Here is a 23,324-nt window from a genome sequence, read left to right on the forward strand (position 1 = left end):
GTCTATCACCGCTCCTTTACCCCTCAGCTACTTTACATTATTTGTGTTATTTTTAAACATAATTTACAGTATTGAGTAAAAGCAAGCAAAAAAAAAAAAAGCTAAGCAATGAGAACTACTTTTCATGTGAATGAAAACACCTGTGCTGTTGTATAGTGATATTTGAGGATGGCAACTATAGAGGGAGTAGGGTTTAAGCCTATTAAGACATCATTAGAGGATATTATGCACTTTTACATGTTAGATTGTGAATGCATCTGCCTTTACTAGTGAAGGAGCTGCATTGTGAGCTGGTGTTGTTTGATGTAGGCAGCTGGATTTGCATAAGCAGGGCATGTTGTTAATGAATGTGGTCGGGATGCTATCATCTCTACTGTTGTTGAAGAAGAACAGAACACGTTATTCTTCTACTCCCTTTCTTCAGTCAGAATTTTCCAATTTTTCTTCTTTTGCCTCGAGCTCCTCTCATTCTCTTTAGCTAATTTCCTTGATGCCTATTTAATGCAGCTGAGTTTACATCAATATGTTTGATGTGTTGAGTTTAAAAAGATGAATACCTTTATACTGATTTTAGTACAAATTCCTCAATATCAGAGCAAGTTTTCAACTGTTAAGATGTTTTTGTCAATTGTTTGATAGCGCATAATTTGAGGCTTGGTATTGTACAGTGAGTTGACACTTGAAGGAAAGAGTCCATGTTCAGTGTTGTATAGTTACAAGCCGTTCAAACTCCCAACGCTTTGGGAATTGTATTCGTATCAGTTCGTTGCACTTATTGTATTCGTATTAGTTTGTTGCACTTATTGTATTCGTATCAATTTGTTTCTGCACTATACTTTTGCTCTGGTTTATGCTCTTAGATGCTTGTTTAAGAAAGTTTGAGATGCTTGTTTAAGAAAGGAGATGCACTTATGACTTCTGGTGACGAGTAGTTCTCTTGAATACCTATGTTGAATACACTTATGTAATGTAATGAAGCAGCGGGCTTCCTACTAACTCCAATGTAAACACACACCGTCCTTATTAAACACCCAGAGCAGCTGATGTAGTATAAAGTGCATGAGTCCATACAGCACAGGTGGGGAGGTGTATGGGTAAAACAATTAGAGGACTTTCGTCCAGGAGGTCGTCAATCAAGTTAACGTCAAACCAGACTCTTCCCTAAACCTAAGTGGTTTCTTGCCTAAACTTAACTTCCTGTGAAGACGGAAAGTATAATTCTAAAAAGACAGAGTGCATGTCACAAGCATCCACTGACACGCCGTCATACATGTCCAGCACTGTGTGGCTAGAGGGGTACGTAGAGCATCATAGTTCTAAGCTGCAGACTACTGACCTACTGCGTTGGGAGCATTGTGTCCAGGATGTCAGCATCAGGTGCTAGAGGCAGTGGGTGGTGTATTTCTGCTGCGTTCCTGCTTGTTTGCATATTCTGTGAAACATTGTGCAACCTTCTCTTTACGTAGAGCTGTATGTCGTTATTTTCTTTTCTGGAGATGGGAACTGCTGATCTACTCCTTTAGTGTGCAAATGACCTGTTGGCAATCAGGGCACCCCCTACCTAGTGCTCCAGTTTTATAATGATGAAGTCTTACATAGACTCAGTATGCAATTTACAAAATGTCACAGTCAACTCCATTAACTAGGTCATAGCATATACAATTTGCAGACACATGACCTAGGCTACTATTGTTAACAATATGGCCACTCACACAACAACCAGTAACGACTATGCCCTGCAACAGAATCCACACAGCACACTCGCCTCTTTCTCTAACCACTCACACACCTTGGCTTTGCTTCTTTTCATTGGCATCTGTGTTTCACAGAAGAGTAGACACGATTTCTGCTTGAATCCACAAACGACACTGGATCAAATTTGTCCAAAGGGGGTCCATCAAGGACCACAGACACTTCTGTTTGGACTCTCTTTGCGCCACATGTTGATGCTCTAGCTGTATGTGACATTTACTGCAGGAAAAACTCTCTCACACTCACAATGAATATTTGTGGATAAATGTTTTCAATATGAATAATGATTACTGCTGGACATAGTGGGCTAAGCTTTTCAAATACAATTTCAATTTGGGACAGTATTTTGCACACTGTACTCCCCAATAGAGGTTAGCCGTATATGTTTCCATTTTGTACAAGTTTGAGATAGCAAACTTAGTTGCTTTGTAACTGCACATGGGAAAAAATTGCCTTCAGGGCTTTCTGCCAGAGGGTTTATTAGAACCCAAACCATGATATTTTCCTTAACCTAACATTGTACATATTCTGTTGAAACCTAAGAAGATTTCAGAATGCTTGATTTAAGTTGACCATGTTGTAGTCAATAATATAGTTCCTTCCATTTGTCATGATTACATTGTATTAATATAAATGCATTTGTCAGATAAGCAGCATTTTACTAGCCAGTCCGGGAGTCAAAAAATAAAAAATTGTGACCATGACCTCCCTACTGTCTCCCTGTGTACTGGCCAGGGTGGTTTGGCTTGAGTACTGACAAATTGCCAAATATGATTTGTTATAGTCATCTTCATACAGCATGTCGAACTGACAGAAAAACAAAACAAGCTGTCCACAACTCATCAGTTCTTTTCCACTTCAACAAAGCTGAAGGTATTCAAAATTGAAGAACATAGCTTCTACACTGCCGTTTTTTACTACATCACCCATGTGTGAAAGAGTATAAATAATTGTTTGGGAAAATGGATCTGTCAAGTGTGATACATGTGCTCCTCCTCCTGTCATGAAGTCACTAACAGCCTGTCATCAAGCAGCAGTGTGGGAGTGGAAGCATTCCACAGTAAATCCTGCTCTGTGTATCCCAAAACAAAGCTCAACTAAGAATAGCGTCTGTGACAGGATTAGGACCCTGTAGGGACCACAGTTTCCATGTCCCCTCCACCCTCTCAGTTCATGATGGCCCCATTACTACATGTGAGACCATATTATTGGCGTATAGGAATTAAGCAGTTCTAACCACTGAGCCGTGCTTGCGATTTCTATTTTATTCCGTTATCTATAAGTCATGATTTCATTATTTGGTTTTCTCAAGAAAACGAGCGGTGTTTCCTTGAGATAAGAAGAGAATCAACCAGTTAGCAAAAGACAACAAAAGAGTGTTTCCTCTTATTACTTATTATGTTAATAGAGATCAGGACTCAGGAGCATGAGAGATGGCTTCTTGAAAACTGTAGCATATGATTTCAGCACAATATATCAGATCAACATGTGAGTCTATTCATAATGGATCAACGCATCAAACCATTCAAGGTCTAACAACAGCAGACATTGCATTGTGTCTTTCTGTCAAAGAAAACATTCCGATCAGTTTCTTATCATTTAAGAAGAAAACGAGCAAGTCAGTCTGTTTCATTTTGAATCCTCACCTACAGTTGTTATCTTTCAGGCTTAAATCAGCTGTGATCACTCATTTTTGAGTTCTCCATAAAAATTCTGTGATCTCGAGAAAACTATTCATTAGCTAAAAGATAAGAAGAAAAGAGCATTTGAGAAATGTACCTTTTGGTTCCATGAGAAATCAACATGAAAGAACAGTCTATGACAAGAAAACAAGCTTTGTTATATCGAGATAACAAAATAATTCATTTGTGATCTTGTGAAAATGCACATTCTCTACACAGTGAGGTATCTAATTGTAGGAGTTAGACAAAACTAGATTATTAGTGTAGAATATGGCTGAGCACTATGGTCATTACCAGGTTGTCCCTAGTTCAAATGTGAGCATCAGTATTTTAAGCATAAAAAATGCTTAAAGAAATGGATCTACAACGTGTTTTGTTTTTGAATTGTGATGACTTTGTGGGTTTGCACTGTATGTTTGGTAAGGTTTTGTGATCAAATATGTTTTGCTTCTCAGTCTCCCCCCCCAACAGTAATTGATGATACAAAAAACAACATAGAGAAATAAACAGAAAAACCAGCACAGATCACAGCGGCCAAGAGCCATCGCATAAACAGAAAGTGTGTGATGCTCTCTCACTGACTTTCCTGCTATTAAAAAAGAGACGCACACTTTCTTTAGTTCCACATTGCTGTGGACTAGCACTGGTGAGTAATAACACCTAATATGAGGATGACATTCAAAAAATACAAAAACAACTAAAGGAGCTACACAGAACACAGTTTACATGTTAACTCCTCAAGCATAAACTATTGAATTTATAAACATAGATATTAAATCTGAGTCGAGCTTTACAGGCCATACATGAGCCTCATTCACGTAAATAATGAGACACATGGTGGAGGTATGTAGTCATATCAGAGGTGGATGACACTGACTGTACTACGTTACCTGACACACTCCACTGATGCACATGTCTAGAGCGTCGGCCCGGCATCGTGTCCCATCCAGCACCTTTGGGGCCAGTTCAACAGTGAGGCTCCTCCCTTTAGCCTGGCAGCGCAGTGCACAGGGTGCTGAGGGGTCATAGGGCGATGGTAACCACTCATAGGTGACACCCTGGTACTTGATGTCGTTATGGGCTGAACACTGCTGGGCCCGGAAATCACCTGACTCTGCTGGGCAATCCTGAAGAGAAGAACAACAAACAATTCATTTTAGTTTCGCTCTGCTCAATTTGCATTTAAAGGATGTTATTCAAATGTATGTAAAAAAGCTTAAAATTTGCCAGTTAAAACACTTTCATTGCCAAATGAATTATACATAAGTAAGACTTTCCACAATTCGGTCAGTTCATTCTACAGAAACCATGAGCACAAAAACACAATTCATTCAGATTAATCTGCATGTTAAACAAGAGCGACGGAAATAAGTGGTAAACCTTTATAAAGTCTGATTGTGTGTCCATTAGGCAATTATTTACATTCCTTTAGTCTATAAGGGTCTAAGAATCAAAATAATCAAAAGGGTTTTCCATAATATGAATCCAAGTTGTGAATATTGTCTCGTGAAGTGAAAATATTACTAAATGTCAGTTAGCTCTATTTGTCAAGCGAAGACTGGATATCAAATTACTTGAAATAATATTCCCCTTTTTTCCCTTCATGGTGTTGTTGGGTGTGCTTGCTTTCATGACTTGCTGGCTACAAAAAAAAAGAATCAACACCTTTTTTTCTGTTTAATTTTCCATCCCAGGACAGCCCCTGAAGTACAGCAAGCGCTCCCAGTTTGAAGGCCAATGGACTGAGATGGGTACAGCTGTGGACTGTAGAACCTCCCAACGCTAACGCTAACGCTAACCCCATGATTTCAGTTCAGCTTTTAACACTCTTTCTATATAAAAATGAAATGCAACTTTATGACAGCAACTTACACTCTTTATATTTACCGGTCATAAGGCACAGTATGTAAAATGTTTAAAGATAACAATTGAATTAGAAATTCCCTGGATAAATCATATGAGCAATCTGTTAACATGGTATTAAGAGAGTACTTTGTTCAGTGCAAACAAGACTATGAAAGACCCTGGGAAACCTATGTGTCAGTCAATTACAATTGAGGGCCAAGCTGTAGAGACAGTATGTAGTTTGAAATATTTAGTAACGGATTTAGACAACAACTTACATTTGTTAGATTACATTTTTAAGAAGGTAATGCAAAGATTTGTTCTTTAAAAAATATTGTTCTGAGAAAAATACTGCTAGCAAGATACGGCAGAACCCCGAGAGAAAGATGGTGGAACCAAACATTAAAGAAACCAAGAGGAAAGCAACATTTATAGTTCAGGACCCTTCACATCACTTGTTTAATGAATTTGATCAGGTAGATGGTACAGGGTAGCCACAGCAACAAGAAACATCTTTAAGAGATCTTTAATTCCATCCTCTGTCATTTTAATAAACAAAATAAAATGTTTTTTTATTAGATATGCAGTACCAGTCAAAAGTTTGGACACACCTTCTCATTCAACTACTTTGAAGAATCTAAAATATAAAACATATTCTGGTTTGTTGAGCATTTGTTTGTTTACCACATAATTCCATATGTGTTCCTTCATAGTTTGGATGTCTTCAATATTAATCTACAATGTAGAAAAAAATAAAAATAAAAATAAAGAAAAACCATTGAATGAGAAGGTGTGTCCAAACCTTTGACTGGTACTGTAAGTGCTGCTCTTTTTTTATCATGTCTATGTAAGATATGCATTAATTGTTAATATATCAGCACTTTCATCCAAACTCAGCTGTTACCTACTTTTTCCCCCATTTTTTTTTCAATCTTATGCATTTTAACCCATGGTAAATAAAGCTTTCGGTGTATTCATGTCTGTTGAGCCAACATCTTGACATTTATCTGATACCACATACACTGATTCTTCAATATATTTGAGACAAGGAAGGCCACTTTATGAGCTGTCTTCTACTAGAAATTTGAATAAATAGCTTCCAGGTTTTTGAGGATACGTTGGAACCCTGAATATTGTTGGCCAAGCTGAGCGGTCACAAATGCATTTTTTCGGCAATTAAAACCCCATTTTAAAGAAGGTAATAAAAAACAAGATTATTTTAATGTTTTTGTGGCTCAGAATAGATGTAGGAAACATCTTGACATCTGACCATGGCAGAGGAGGTAATGGTGCAGAAAACACCTGGAGGCTTCTTGGGACTGAGAGCGGTCTCAGATCAATTAAGGAAGCTTGTTCCTCTGGGTGACAACTGGCAGACTTCTGGCAGCCAATAAGCATCTCTTCTCCCTGACTGAAAACTGGACACATCTAGTCTGACAAATCAGCTTCACTCAGCCCATCTACATATCCAACAGAGCCTTCAGCTCAGAGAGTTAGCCTCCATGAGTGAATGGGGGAAAGGGGATAAATATTATCCTGGGTATATACCACTGGATGTGATTGAAGCTCTACAATGAATCCAGACTAAACCACTTCAGCGGGGAAGAAGAGAAATAAGACGAGTTGTCCTCTGATTAAAAAACGGTGGAACAAGGTTCTTTCAACAGGCTGGATGTTCTACTGTGGTTTTGGAAAATACACTCCTGTATAACTACTATCAGTGGGGGGTTGTGGTTTCTGGTTTCTCATGGATTAAATGAGAACTGTTGATGTTACATGGTGGACCGTCAAGGACTAGCGGAGGGATTAATAACATAGAACATTAAAAAAAATAGCTAAATAATTCATGTGTCTTATATTTTCCAAACCTGGCACACATACATTGCATTACATTTTTGTGGCATACCCTGAATTAATTACACAATGGTTATATAGGGCTAGGAGTATATTTGATGCCTACAGAGTCCTCCATTTCATATTCTTTGCTCTTACAGAAAAAAAAAAAAGCATGAAGTGTCCTACAAATAGGGTTGGGGTATGAGAGCCCTATTATCAAATCTGAATCCAGTGCAGAATTCTTATTCTTTTCAAATCAATTTAGGTTTGGCGCTCAACATTTTAGGAAACCAAAGTTAGAAATGACTCAACTCAAAAGATTCATGGAGATCTTCGGTAACCTTTTCTTTGCTTGGGACAGCAGAAGCACAAACATTTGGAGTGGCGGCCTAGTTAATGTTCACAACTAGCAGTTATCAAATATTGGCTACATACTGTATGTATCTGACACAGGAATATTAAAGAACAGGTTGACCCCAAACACAATCCACTTTCACAAGGCCCTTACTTCCAATACTGGAGGTCAGAAGATTGTGAATTATTAAATTGATTGAAGCATTAACTTAGAGATTCCAATTACTGAGAACTGAAGAGATGCCATCGGCTTCACAAGAGAAGAATCGTCACTCCATATGTCTAAATGAAATCTAAACACACTTCCGTTTAAGTCCAACTGAAATCAGACTTTGTCATTCCTGTTTGCTGTCAATATGTTTTTATTAACAAAAGGAAGAATAAAATGTCTCTGTAAACTATCAGAGATGCTCTCTAAAGCAGCTGGAGCAGCATGTCAGTGTCTGGGTTTGATTGACAGCAGCATCCAACTTGTGTTGTGTAACGGGCGGCTGTTTGGCTGATAGCCAGCGTAGCAATCTGCCTGTTATAGAATGATAATATCACTACTTAATGCAAATATTTGATTGGTCGTAAGTAAAAATGTTCTCTATCTGCGTTGAAAACAAATAGCATTAAATTGGTTAGATTTAAGGAAACATCAATTCTGTCTTGTTTAAAGACAACTTCATTTTAAACCGGTCCTTTACCGTTACAGAACAATTGTTGTCATTGTAAAAATAAATGAATGGTGGCTCATATTATGAACTTATGTTAAAGTAGGACGTTTTGTTGATCCATCCATCGACACCTGAACTCTTCCCTACCAGACGTCACCTGATGACGGCTTTAGCTCCCAACAGAATGTACGTTCAGATATAGTTTTCTTCTCCAAGTAAACATGTAAAGTCTCAAATTAATTCAGTAACATTAAAAATAGGATAAAGTTCAGACTCACCTTGTTGCTACACGTTCTGTAGCGGATGTTTTTGCCGTCACAGCTTCTGCAAAGAAAGGTAAAAGAAACAATCTCATCACTTTGCAAATACAGGTGACTCTGTGATACACGAGCTGTAAGAAGACAACAACAGCGTGTACAACACTACACGGACAAAGCTGTTGATCGCAAGCTTTAAGGAGAATGAATTCCACTGATGGAGCACCTTTTTATCGTCTATATTTGCCAGACTTTTGTGAAACAGAGATTACTTTTATCAATAAATAGATGTTTTCAAGCTGTAGCACCTGTTTTTTCTAAATTCCTTACGTAAACCGTTCAGCAGTTACAGGGATTTAGTTCACAGCAAGAGAAGAATCTTACATTTTCTGACAATTATTAGCTCAGCCTGTTATTAGAATAAGAGTGAACATAACTTTAATAACTCTTGACAGCGACGTGTGTGAAGAAACAGGACAGACACATTGCTGTTGAACTTTAGATGAAATTCTTTGATGTTTTAAGTGTCACAGACTGAATTCAATACAGTATATTCCTCTTTGTATTAGGGTGGCCACTTACTTCCAAGAAGTGGCGATTGCCACTGTCAACTGCTTGTTATAGATATTGAACCTTAAAGTAACTTCTAAAAACCCATTTTTATAAATATGTGTTTTCCCTTATCAAAAGAAATGTAAGAAATGTATTGTTCATTTCATATTTCTTACATTTCATATGTGAAATTAAAAAAAAGGAGCATGTGACTGTGTGAATTCATATTTCAACAAATTGCCTTTTTTTTCTGAGTGTCTAGTGTTGTGCTGTTGGGTACTCTCATTGGATAGAGCCAGCAGGTAAATGTTAAAAACCTAAAATGTTAAGTAAATGTGGTGGATGACTACACATGTAAACACACACACTCAGTAAAATACCAATGCATATGCAAACACACACACACACACACACACACACACACACACACACACACACACACACACACACACACACACCTGTAAGGTCACAGCACACTCCACCTGCAGCATACATCACCTAGCCAGCAGCCATCTCAGCACTTTACTTAGCTCCAGCTGGCAGAGCTCAAAATGTCAAGCAAAGCTGAACCCACAGATGTGTGCGCACACACACACACACACACACACACACACACACACACACAGACACACACACACAGACACACACATGCCCACTGCCATCAGACTGTACAACAACAGCGGAGACCACAGTCTGTTTTTATTTTTATCCTTATCTTTATTCTATTTTATTTTTATTTTAATTGCATAATATGTTGTATTTATTATCTGTTTCTGTAACTGAGCTGCTGCTACACCCGAATCTCCCCCATGGGGATCAATAAAGGAATATAATAATAATAGCACCCGGTGACAGCATGGACACGCTGTTAAATCCTTTCCACCTTGTTAGCACCAATAACTCACAATCTCTCACTGTGCGCTAACTGCTGTTAAGTGCACATCTCTCCTGCTGCCTAGCAATAACATTAGGCTAAACTGGTAGCAGCTCATTTATCCATGTGTAAAGTAAGCGTGGTCTAATCTACCTCTATTTTGGGGCAGATAGAGCGCTGACACCACACCACAGCCTTTCAGCCGCCTCCACGTTAACCAAACACAGACAGCAGAGAGCCACGGCTCCATGTTAATAGACCAACTACAACAACTACTCAACAGACAAACTGGTTGTGTGTCTGGGATCGTGTTCAGCTATGGCCATTAGTCTTCTACTAAACCCACAACACTGATATAGACAATTGCACACGTCTGTTTTTCAGGGAACAATTACGGTGTCACACAGTATAATGTAAAAAAAGAAAACACGTGAACAATGTTAGAGAAATGATGTAGAAGCATGCTTTTAATCTCTGTTAACAACTCCAACAATACAGTGATGTTTTCGTATGACACGTCTTCAACATCTTTGTCAGAATAGTTCAGGTACTGTTCAGCCCCGTCATGTTACAAATGTATTATTTTGTCAGTTAGTTAATGAATAGTTGTTCTGTATTGCCTTTGTCTAGGAACAGTCTAGAGTTTCTCGTTTCTTTATTTTTTTTTGTTTGATCAAGACTGATTTTGTTATCCCTTGTATTAACTTTTGAGTGAGAGAAGCTGGATGTTACAACTATTAATCAATCACTTTAAGCAGTATATTTTGACTGCCCTGCTCCTGCAGGTTCTATACATTGTTAAGACGTTGGTTCTACGTTAGCCTGTCTCTTCCACTGTGTGGGAGATAGCATACATCGTTCATACATCAGCAAAATCAACCAGTTAGTCCAGTTTTGCAAAACTAAAATTAAATACTGTTTGAAAACAATTTTAATAAGGCATACATTTTTCACCGTGAACTTTGTTTCCCAGTTTGGAATGGGCCCGTTGCTGCCCTTTGTAGTCATTAAGGGAAAAAATACCCATTAGGATCGTGGTTGTAACCAGCAGTCAAGTACCAGTGGGCTTATGGACTCAGGGGCAGTAATGAGCCTGTTGTGGCTTAGCACACCACAGAGAAAACCTACTTAGATAAGTTACATAACAGTGAGATGTATGATTCATCGGAGAAAAGACTTCAAATAGCAACTTCATGGTTAGAAAGCCCAGCAAATCAATGTGTACAAAAACACAATGTAGAAACTAGACTTTCTAAAAAAAAGAATATACATAATTATTCATTCAGAGACATTTTGTAATGGAATTTTAATTACCGCATCGCAAAGGACAAACGTGACGGAAGATAAGGGAGCAGCCAAGCTAAGTTAGAAATATGAATCACAATGCTAGTTTTTACACTGAAGTTTGTGTAACCATATTTTCATATGCATATGATGGACCAGAGTCTTGCTAGTCATGAGCCTTCTAGCCAAGCATCCAAGAGACCAGGAACAGGAAAGGAATGGAAGAAATAACGGTAAAGCAAAAATCAGTTGTTGAGTAGGAAGATCAAACCGCTTGAGACTATCGTTTGGTTCAGCCTCCATCAAGTTGCTACCACCCTAAGGTGACGTGGGTCTAAGCATGATGGCCTGTTGAGTATCTAGATTTGTTTGTATTTATTTACTTCTGTTTGTCAGTGTTTCATCATCCTCTTACCTCTATCCTGAATTTATGAAGCAAATTTAGTTTTTGTAATGACATAAAGCACAAGACACATTACATTCCCATAGAGCAGATTCTTCTTAACAAGGAGAGGAAGGATAATAATTTACCGTTCACCAATGCTAAATATGTGTCAAATTCAAATCTATTAAGCTTAAAGATTTTGGTTATTGGCACAAATAAGGAGAGTTCAATAAAATGTGGAGGGAAGGATCAAGATTTGCCAAACAAAGAAGTCAAGGAAAAAGAAGCTGTGCAATCGGCACCTCGTAGCAGTACTGTAGTTTTCACAGTATTATTACTGTATACTGGTCAAAAGCTTACTGTAGAACCTATATACAGCATGTTACTGTAAATCTGCAAAGCATCATGGTCAAAATGAATTTCCAGGTTAATCCTACAGTGAATTAATTCTACTGTGTATCGTATTACAGTCATTTTGAGCTGGATTTCTTTCAGCAGTTTAAACAATAATCACAAATGATAGTTTTTGTTCACGCAGACAGAAGGGGACATCTCTAACGCGATACTCTGCATTGCGTTACACAAAAGAGGAGCATAGACCATGAATGAATATGCTGATGGACACTAGCTTCTCTCAACACAATTTTGTTGCAAGAGCTACAAAATCTTTCTTGCCAGACATTTTGCACCTTTAGGTTAACTAACCACAGTGTTCTCATGTAAAGTTATCGTTAACGTTACCTGTGTACGTGACTTTTAAGAGTGCACCGAAAGAGAGAAGTAGGGAGACACTTTCCTGCACTAACACTAACGTTAGCTAGTAAGCTAACGTTAGTGTTACTATTATTACCAAAATAGAGCCTTTGCACTTAAAATTTTGATATAAATCATTTGGCGTCATTAAGTTGATAAACGGCTAAAAGTTAAATGTAAATTGGAAATGAATTGGAATCGTTGTGTCTGACGCCGACACGTTTATGTGTGTGTTGGTGCACTGGCTGGATAGCTAACACTAGCTCCATTTTGATAAGTGTTGATAAAAAGCTTTTTCTTTTTCTAATTTGATATAATCATGAGCCTGTCAGTGATGAAGGTCACATGTTTTTTTTATAAGAATAACAGAGTTTATTACAGAATCAGCTCCTGATGTTAACCTGCACCTTTAAATACATTTTGGAATATATTTTTTAATGCAACATGAATTATTATATTATTATATTGATTAGCCTTTTTTATACTATAAATGTAAAAGACACCAGTACCTATAGGTCATAGCCACCATGATGTCATATAGTTGTATTTATAATGTTTTATATATATATTTTTTTTATAAGGCAGACATTCAATTTCTATTTGAATGTTTATTTGATTTTAAAGTTGTTTTTTTTTCATTTTTAAAGATTTTGAATGTTTATTTAAGTTTTGAAGATTTAATGATTTTTAGTTTTATGGGGGTGAAGGGGGAGGAGGAGGGAGATACTGTTGTCCTACCTGAGCAGAACAACCAGCAGCTTCCTCCACCTTTTTGTCGCTGTCGCACTTCTTCGTCTCCGCCTCCTCCTTCTTCTCTTTCTTTTTCAGCTCCTTCTTTTGGAATTTGCTTTTCATTTTCTGCAACTCTGTCTCTCTGTCCTCCATCTTCTTGCGAAACAAGAAGCCTCTCCTCTGCTTCTTCACTTTCAGACAGAGGTCATCCAGTTCTTTGTTCTCGTCCTTTATCTGTTTTTCTTTCGTTTCCCGGCCCTGTTCTTTCTGGACCAGGTCCTCTGTGAACTTCTCCTCCAGAGCTTTGCATTCAGCCTGCCAGGCTTTCTCTTTCTGGAGGAGTCCAGCGTCTTTACTGTTCAGCTGGTTCAGGGTCTCTGTAAGCCTTTGAGAGAGACCGTCCTTCTCCTTGCAGAGAATCAGGATCCCAGCGTCCCTCTGGTGGATCTGGTTCGCCACCTGGTTCACCTTCTGGTTCTCATTATGAAGCGTTTCAAAGCGCTGTTGTAGCTCAGACAGGAGCTCTTTGAACTCGAGCATCCAGTTCCTTTGTCTCCAATATTTGTTTGACATCTGTCTTCATCAGATTTTCTTTCTCAACCCAGCTCTGATGTTTCTCAGCCAGGTCTTTTGTGAACTTCTTTTCCAGAGCTTTGTATTTTGCCTGCCAGGCTTTTTCACTTGGATCTCAGTTCCAGACCACAGCTGACAATGCTTGACAGCGGCATTAGTCTGGCCCCTGGAGCTGATTAGCAAATCGTTTGTCCTAGGTATAGAGTCTTGCTTAAACAAAGTACGTTAAGTATAAAATCAGAATTATCATAAATTGCTGCTTAAGTTGTACAGTACATGTATTAATGTTAAACATATTAAAATCACTTCCTTTCGTCGTTAAAGAAAGCTTTGTAAAAGTGTATTAAGTTACTTTCACATGCATTCCATAAAATTCACTTCAGAAAATTGAATTCCACTGAGTATTTAAAAATGTGCACTTTAAGGGAGTACATTAAAACACAAAGTGATTTCACCATACTTTTGTATTTGAAAGCAATACAACATGTAAAAATGAGCTTTAAATGCACTTGCTGTTCTTTTAAATGTATTTATGCTACCCTCTTTTTTACAGTATTTTAGTTTTTACTGGGGAAAAGATGATGTGTCAACTCTGAAGCATCCCCTCCCTTTCAAGTCAAATATTTTTGGGATAATCCTTATTACCTCCGCTTAAGAGAATATTAATTACCACATTCAGTTGTTTTGGACATTGTGTAGGGCAACTGTATATAGTAGTGCTATGTAGATGCTATGTTCATTGGTTAAATTGAAAATTAAATTATATTATATTTGCATGAAGGTTAGGGTAACTACTTTTCCTAAAGTGACTTGTCAAATCTTTTTTAACTTGATTATTTTGTCCTTAGTTAAATACCTAGGTAAAAATGTTACATTAACAAATGTATTTCAACTTGAAAAGCTTCCATATTGGTTGAAAATATTATCTAAAAACCAGGTTGGAAGCAGTTGCTTGCAAACATAAATTTAATATATATATGTATATAATTTATTTCTCTAGTGCCATGGTACACAGGGAGCAGTGGCATAATATATACTGTATTTATATACAATTCTCATTGCAGAGTATAATTCCTCTCCACTTATCATGGAAATAGAACAGACGTATTTACAACAGGAATTGCTTATCAATTCCATTACAGTAAGGACAGCAGAAAAAAATCACCGCCCACGCTGCCAGACTTATACACCTCTGAAGTCTGGAAACGGGTGGGCCGAATCAGCACAGTCCCACAACACACCCAGGACACAGTCTGTTTGAACCCTCTGGTAAGGCCATAGAGTAATGTGCACCGAAACAACCATAAACATGAACTTTCTTTTATTTATCTCCCATGAACAACAGCATGGTGTTTTCTTTTATAAGTTGTCCCTTTTCAACTCCCACATTTACCTAAAACTATTTACATGCATGTACATTGATTGACTGTCTTATGTGAGTCAATCAATGTTCCAGAAGGATGGTCCAACTGGTGAATTGCAAACTCAACTAAGAAAAAATTAAGCTCCTTTGTTGTTTAAAATGCACAATTCTTCATTTTTTTTTTAAAGATGGCTGCACAGAACACAGCTGAAATTTGGCTTACATGTTCACATTGTCCAAAACTCTTGTGAGAGACTCTGTCATCATGATTTTATGATTATAATGTGAAGGCCTTAGCTTTTTGAGTAGCTCCAGACCCCATAGGAGAAAACCTGTCTCCAACAGGAAACATTCAATGGAGCAACACTGGCCAAATATGACAAAACACAACCATAAAAGCACCTGCGGACAAACCTAAAGGCCAGTTAGCAGGTTCTAATACCTCCTTTCCATCTCTTTTTCAGTACTCTACATTTCAACTCTGAACCACAAGGTGCCAATTTACAATTTTCAGCCCTGCTGTGTGTATTTACTGCATGTGCTGTTTGTATGTGTGCAGCAGGAAGGTTCTCACTTAATAGGAGAAATTTCCACAGCAGCTTGGATGAGAAAGTGAGGCTGCAGTCAGATATAATGGAGACAAATGTGTTGCAAGGAAGAGATAGAATAATGCCACGGGGCACAGTCTGAAATAGATTGCCCGTGATGACTTCCTGAACAAGCAACACTGTACAGCAAATAGCTGAGCAGAGACAGGCTGACAATGGAGCAGACAGTCTGAATGTGGCTTTTAAAAACTGCAGCGATTTCAAAACCCACGCACTCAACGCTTTATCAGTGTGAGGAAGATACAGGACACACCCGACCCAGTCACTGTCTCCTTGACTTCCTATAGCTCAGACCCTGTCTGAGTTTCAAGCTCCATCTTTCCCTCTCTTCAATGGGGCTTCTCTTTAGTGTTGTTACTTTGTTCCCAGATCCCAGCAATTACTTTGAAGTTATCATAACTGATGGAAATCATGGTGAAAAACTACATACAACGGAGAGATGTTAAAGAGCCGGGGGCATTGAGCTCATATTTGAAGAAATAACTTGGAAAAAAATGATAAAGTTATAAACTAACAAGAAATTAACAAGAGATTAAAGTAGCAAATTAAGGAGGTAAAACTAAGAAATTTGCAAGATTAAAAGGTCATAACGAAAAAGAAATGTCAAACACAGCGGTAACATGAGTTACAGAGTGCAAAATATATGTGACTTTGTAGCGGGTTCAACATCCGTCCATCCATTCCCATCTGCTTAACTGGGAGCGGATAGGAGAGGCAGGACAAGCAGAACAAGCAGGATATAATAGACTTCTTTATGCCCAGTAAACTTTAAGGACATTATTTACCATAATCTGTAGTTCAACATAAGCAGCTATGTTAAGGGGTTTCCCTTCGACCCACACAGTGACAGGTTACACTTACAAGTGTCGGTGTGTAATGTTTTCTCAACGGTCCTTTTTTATTGTCGCTTGTAACATAAAAGATTTTCCCATAAATTCATGACTATTATCTCGCCATTTTGGTGGGGTTTTTTTTTGTAAATGTGTCACTTTAATATCAAAAGTTATACGTTGATTTATGTTTAACTCTTGGTAATACTGGTTTTTTTTTTCTCTAAATATAGTCCATCTCACCCAGCTCTTGAATTCTGTAATTGTTTCTTTTTTTACTCCAATGGCCGTAAAACACCGTTTTACAAATAAGTCATCCTGAGTTGTGGTAAGCTAGAATCATCGTTTCAAGTTATGTTGGTACTAAATATTTGAATTTCTTTAGCCATCTTGTCATTCATATTTTTCCACAGCAGAGGCCTGTACTACGAAGTGTATTCAACAAACCCAGGGTGTCTTTTATTATCTTGCTTAACTAACCTTAACCACCGCTATCCAGCTCAACACTATGACAATGGTTACCAACCCGGTATATCAACCCAGGGATTCTCAATCTGGCTATGAGCGTGTTCACATAAAAGGGTTGTTGTTTGCAGCATATGACCAATCCGTATGGTCTCAGGCACCTGAAGAAAATTTGGCCTGAAGCCCAAAATCCTCAGGTACTTGTACCGGGGGAACCACAGAGAGCCTCCTGAAGTGTTGCTTCATCTCCTGGTATGGCAGCTGCACCAGCATGGATCGCAAGGTGTTACAGAGTGTGACGCGCACGGCCAAGCACATCACTGGATGTGAGCTGCCCAGCCAGAAGGAGCAGTACACCCAGCGGTACCTCTGGCAGTCCCTGAGGGTCATTAAAGCCGAGCTGGTTGTCCCTGCTCCCCTCATGTAGGAGGTACGAGACCCCAAAAGAACACACTGGAATCAAGTTGCCAGTCTTGCTCACATCCCAACATCTGATCTTAAGCCAACCCCCATCACCACCACCAGAGTCTAGATTCCGGGGGAAGGTTTTTCTGAACCTTGCCAGTACTTCCCCCTTTAACCCCCAGAAACCAAAATCCCGTCGGTGGGATGGAAAAGCATGTTTGCTCTAAACAATCGCCAAAACTACAACGTTTATTACAGCCAGAAGCTGTACAAAAAAAACCTTATCATTGTCAGATAGTCCTTGAACACATCATGTGTGATTAATTTTTCTGTCAGAAAAAGCCACCAAAACTAGATTTAAAATGATGATATTTCATCAAAAACTATTTATTCTACAAAAATTCTAATATAAAATCTCGCCCCAAATAAACCATATACTCTCACCACATCCTGTTAAAGACATAAAATTCCGCACTGCACAGCGCAACTAGGAAGTTATGAGTGACTCAGCTGAGGTCAACGGTAACGTGACAACAATTCAGTGAATCTTGGACGGATATGCAGGTTGCTGATCACAGTGCGTTGAGGGGAGGACAGGGGAGGCTGTGAGTAGAGGTTGTGAAACTGTGAGAAGCTCAATATACATAGCACATGGAACCTGGTTATCCCAACATTGGTAACACTTGTAGACACTTAGCAAAATGTTGGATATGTAGATTCCATTGTTTGCCAGTTTTTTGTAAAATTCATTATCAAAGAAATTCTACCTTTTGCATTCTCTCTACGTTTAGCCATGATTGTGTTGTTTCCATAGAGGTGCAGGACTTAAAAGAAATAATGCCACAGAGAGAAAAATGTGACAGGAGCAAAATATACCCCAAAACGGCTTGGGGTTCAGAGGGTTGATATATACTACCTCATAGTGGGGTCTAATCGGCCAACACTCTTGATTGATATCACAGATAATCTTTCTATTTGGCAGCATTTTTTTTTTTTTTTTTTTTAATCTAACACAACAGTGATGAATGAGATGGATGTTAACAACCAACTTTTGGCTGAATAATTTTACCATTTTTCTACAACATGATTTAAGCAATTAACTTTGTGATAACAATATTATTATGACTGATCGGGCCGAACCTATAATAATAATAAGAGGCTAGCTTTGATAAATTAGAATTGGGTCGTTACCTTTCCAGCATCTGTTTATTAGTTTTGGGACAGGTGAACAACATGTGCACTGATGTAATACCAAAATAGTCTTTCCACAATGAATTACTGTACTGAATATTAACACATTCCTTTGGCATAAGTGAGTTACATAAACAATATATTCATGGTCACCAAATTCTATGTCTGCATCCTCCTGACACCAGTCATGATAACATGTTACGTCATGATGAGTCTACTGATTAACGGACAGGAAACATCTGCTCAACAGGTACCTTAATAATTAAGCAGGATCATTTGTGGTTATAAAAATGTAATGTTTTGGTTGAGCAGATGTGCAGCTCGGACCAGTTTTTTGTCATTTATCAACCCTAGCCATGGGCAGCAGCTTTGTACAGAGATCGCATGATGGATTCATTTTCTTTTTTTGAAGATTTCTGCAACAAAGTAGCTATATTTCAAAGACTCTTTCAAATAGTCTCTTGTTAAGATGTGGAATAAGGCTTACCCTCCGTTGAGACAGCGTCGTAGGGAGTAGGAGGCTCCTCCTCCACAGGTGCGGGAGCACTCACTCCAGGGGCCCCAGGCATCCCACCCCATTTCCCTGTCTTCATCAGAGCGAGTCGTCCTGGAGGCCTACAAGGGACAAAAACCAACACCGAGACCACACATATCAGTCAGGTTAGATATTCACATGCTTTCACACCAAGCATGTTCTGACAAGTTTAAATGAACTCTGACTGCATCACATTTCCACAACAATTACAGTACTGAAAATTCTGAAAACAGCTTTCTTAAGTTTCTTAACTTCTGGATCTGGTATGCACTGCTGTTGTCAAGGTGAAGGAGTAATTAAGTTTGCCGTCTGTCGTTCTACACTATAGTGTACATTTTGAATATGTCCATTCTGCCCAAACGTGGGTGGTTGATCCCTTTATTCACTTAGCAAAAGCTCAAAAAATGTAACTTGCTGGCATTGTTCATCTAACTGCCTGCATAGCACGGAGCTCTTCAGTCAAATATGGTATTGATCAATATTGTGTTGATTATAGATGTATGTTATTTGTAACAAGCCTCTAAAAGAAGACCTGCATGTCCACACATCCCTAAATTATTAATATTTTTACATAGAGGCTACAAGTCTTTACAGTGTAAAGGAGCCTCTCCAACACTCTCTCATCCTGAATAACATGGCTATTTAAAAAAAAAAACCCAACAACAACATGTAAACAGTAAACATGGCCAAAACATGGATACCGCCTGAGTATATCTTTATTGATTGTATAATACATTTTGATTAAACAGACAGCTGTGCAGACAGGGTTAAAATGTGGTATGTTATAATTAGGAGCATGGGAGGTTTTAAAAATGATCCAATCAAATTTGATTTGAAAGTTTTTGTTCTAGGACATAGCACACCAATGTGCTTTTCAAGGGTTCTCCTGGGTATACAATATGTTTCTGCATTACTCACACCATATATTTTTGCAATTCATTCCGTGTCACAATGTGAGTCTAAATGTATGTACATTTAGAGTGCGTATGTGTTTGCCTCAGTGAATAGATGTGGATGTGTTTTGCACTGTCAACACAATATTTATGTTACTTTATTTTTCATATATACACTGTCTCCTCCAAAATGAATGTAAAGGGTTCGGAAAAGGTAAAACAATAAAAAAGTGGATACAAAAAGCTTAAAAGTGTTAAAACATACTGTACTGGATGATCTGTAACGAACACATCAAGTCAAAAAGTCTTACCAAATTAAAGCCATACTTCAAGATTTAAAATCCTAACGCTGAATGATCAAACCATCTTGGTATTTTGTATAGCTACAGTATAGATTCAGTGTTGGCCCATTGGAACAAAGATTTAAGGAGTCCAGCAGTGAGCCTCAGGCCTCACTCAGCTCAGTGGTGGGCTGCTGAAACCCTGAAGAGAACCACGACTGTACCCTCCATGGCCACTGAACCGCAGCATAACCTCACAGTCCTGTGAAACACTCGGATCTGTTTAAGGCGAGTGTCCCACCGAGCTGCCACAGCACAGCCTTCACGCATCTCACCCGACCGTTCTCCTTCCCTATCTGCTGTGTACAGTGACGGAGAGAGATATTTTGATGCAGAGAGGGAGAGATGGAAAGAGAGAGGGTTTTCCTGGCTGAGTGTCACAGAAAATAGGAAAATTGGCTTCCCTTGGGTCAGTGATGTCACCGCAGAACCTGCAGTGCCAAAGAAAGAGGAATCTCATACCAGGGATGCAAGTGTGTGTGTGTGTGTGTGCGTGTTTAGTAAGAGGAATAGTGAAGCACAATAAAGTATTTATGGAAAATAAGTCAGAGAACCACTGTACTGAGCTTTCTAAAGTGCTTTTAAATTGTGCCCTTCAACCTGTGCGTCTTCGGACCAGTAGTCAAAACACATTTGTACAATTCAGAAAACTGTTTTTCCTGGAGAAGTGGTAGCACAGGCCCTTTACCAAAACCTTCCCCGCCATGTCAGTGAAACACAAAGCACAGGAACTAACTCTAATTCCTCTGACAATGTTATTTATGCCTGGTCAACCAGAATTAACATTTCTGACATGCCTCCACAGGTTCCATTTCACCCTGCCTCCCAGGCCTGGATCGCTGGCTGACCTTGGAGCTGGCAGAGCGTAACACTTCCCAGTCTTCAACCATCTTATGTCTTGCCCCCATAGATGGGATCAATTTGTGTGTATTGGACTGTTGTACTGCGCTGGAACTCGGAATTCTCCCTCTTTCCTTTCGCTGCTGCATCCAAAGAGACAGACTGATCCGCTAGAGAGGAATTAGACACGTTAGCACTCCGCTAATAGGATAAAACCACCTTTTGTTGTCAGGCTCAGCCGGCTAACAGCCATCACAGACCTCCAACAGTAATAACATAGGCATGAGGGGAATCTGTCCAGCCAAGGCTTTTTTTCTGGCCTGACTGGCCTGTTGTGTTAGCTCTGTTTAGTTCAGTATCAGCAATCTGTGTCCACTGAAAACCAAGATGAGCTACACATGTACAGTATATTTCTCAATTTAACATAATTAGGACTCAACATGGCAATAAGATAAGAGAGTTTTGTTGGTACTACTTTCTAATAGGACACCAAACCAAATGGCTTATTAGAAATTGAGAAAATCTTCATTAGAAGGGTTCCTAACCTGTTATTGTCACTCCCAGGGGTAGCAAGATGAATTAAGAGGTATGTGATATGATTTAAGTTGAAAAAAGACAACGGAATTCTGCTACAGAATTATATGACTGGATTATTTAACTTTAATTACTGGAGCATGACAAAATAGCACAGGGGAGTAGGGTAAACAAAATAACAAATTGATATCAAACCTCTCAAATAACTACTTACTTTAAGATTTCTTTTTTTTCGTAATATACATTTTCTGAAATTGTATATTTAAATATATAAAATGGCAATGTGTTTGCCTGATGTGTCACCACCTAATTTCATACTTAATTTGTTATGATCCACAAAATTTAGGCACTATATGAGATAAACAATAATTCTCGTTTTTGTTATCTTTGCCGTCATCTTGACTGTACGGGGAGCCAGGAGGGACAATTGAGTGAGATTCAATTATTTTCTGTTTGGGAGGTAAAAGTGAGACACAGCTGGCAGAGGAGATATATTAGGGCACCTTTCTAGTTTATAATTCCTTTACAACTTATAAAATCAACATTTAATTTAGTGTCTTCAATTTAACAGTCAGACATTTGGTAAAGTTAAACAAATTTCTGGATTCAAACTAACATGCTCCTTCAGCATGTTTTGTACTGATCACTATGTTTTGATGATCGAACTGGACCACATGAGCTAACACTGCTGCTATTAACTTAATATAAAGTGCTACAGATGGGTACAGTGAGAGATGGTTATATTAAATATGTAATTGAATGAATGTGGATTTGTTGAGAATGCAACCTTGTAATTGTTTTCTTTTCTCTGACTTGTCAGCCACTCTGGTGAATCCATCAGTAATTTATTGATCCATTCAGTCATCCCTTCATTTATTGAATCAATGATTTATTTATTGATTCTTTTGTAACTTTTTTCCCTCCAAAAAATCCAAAATTGCATCATGGATTTTTGCTCTTTGTCTGAGAATCATAAAACATGTACAAGTGCAAATCCTATTAGGTTGCTTCACACTTGATCTCCTGCAGTTTCAGAGCTAGTAAACAGACTTGCATCATTTTGTTCGGTAGTGGAAGCTCAACACAAGTGAAAACAGCCAGCAGCATTAATCTCAGTTTGTGTACTGATATGGGAGCGTGTCTGATGGGATTAGAAAAAAAAAAAACTGCCTGCCTCCTTATGTGTATGTCTGTGCTGAATGCAGGATACAGTCTACTAGTTATGAAGTATGTTTAATGTATGCTACACTGGCTTACTTCACTGTATGGGGTTGCTATGCCTATCTTGATACAGTCTTGATCCATAGAGAGTGCAAATGATCATACAACCAATGTACAAAGAAGGTTTATTTATCCAAAGCCTGCGGCAGGAGTCTGCAATCCAACTATGTCTGCAAGAAAGTTCATATGAAACTAATCCTCACTAGCGAGTGGCAACATTTACTTACAAATAGAACTCAGGAACAGGTTCATGGCAAAATGAGAAAGTGCACGCCCATTTCCATCCCGTTTTCTACTTGTAGTTTGTGTTAGGTTTTAGAGTACCACAAACCATGGATGTATCTTTTTCCAAACAAATGCATGCAGTACAGTTTTTTCTACAGTTCCAAGCAGCTATTTGTTTCCATTCATTTTTGGATAAAATCACCATATCATAACACATTATAAGGTCTCCCCCATCTCTGGCTTTTCACCCTTTAAAAGTGGCCATTCGCAAAAACTAACTAATATGATTTCCAAAAACTTGAATAATAAAAAATAAGTCTGCGGTAGTTGTCAAA

General features: G+C 38.4%; 1 protein-coding gene across 1 annotated transcript in view; it reads right to left on the reverse strand.

Moving 5' to 3' along the window:
* The window catches only part of LOC129098895 (ADAMTS-like protein 3), a 171,998-nt gene that overhangs the window by 61,008 nt on the left and 87,666 nt on the right, over positions 1-23,324 (reverse strand). Inside the window, 3 exon segments of the mRNA XM_054608027.1 lie at positions 4,325-4,561; positions 8,407-8,452; positions 18,888-19,015. Coding sequence (XP_054464002.1) covers positions 4,325-4,561; positions 8,407-8,452; positions 18,888-19,015 — 411 coding nt within the window.

Source organism: Anoplopoma fimbria, chromosome 2 (assembly GCF_027596085.1).
Source record: "Anoplopoma fimbria isolate UVic2021 breed Golden Eagle Sablefish chromosome 2, Afim_UVic_2022, whole genome shotgun sequence".
Taxonomy (NCBI): Eukaryota; Metazoa; Chordata; class Actinopteri; order Perciformes; family Anoplopomatidae; genus Anoplopoma; species Anoplopoma fimbria.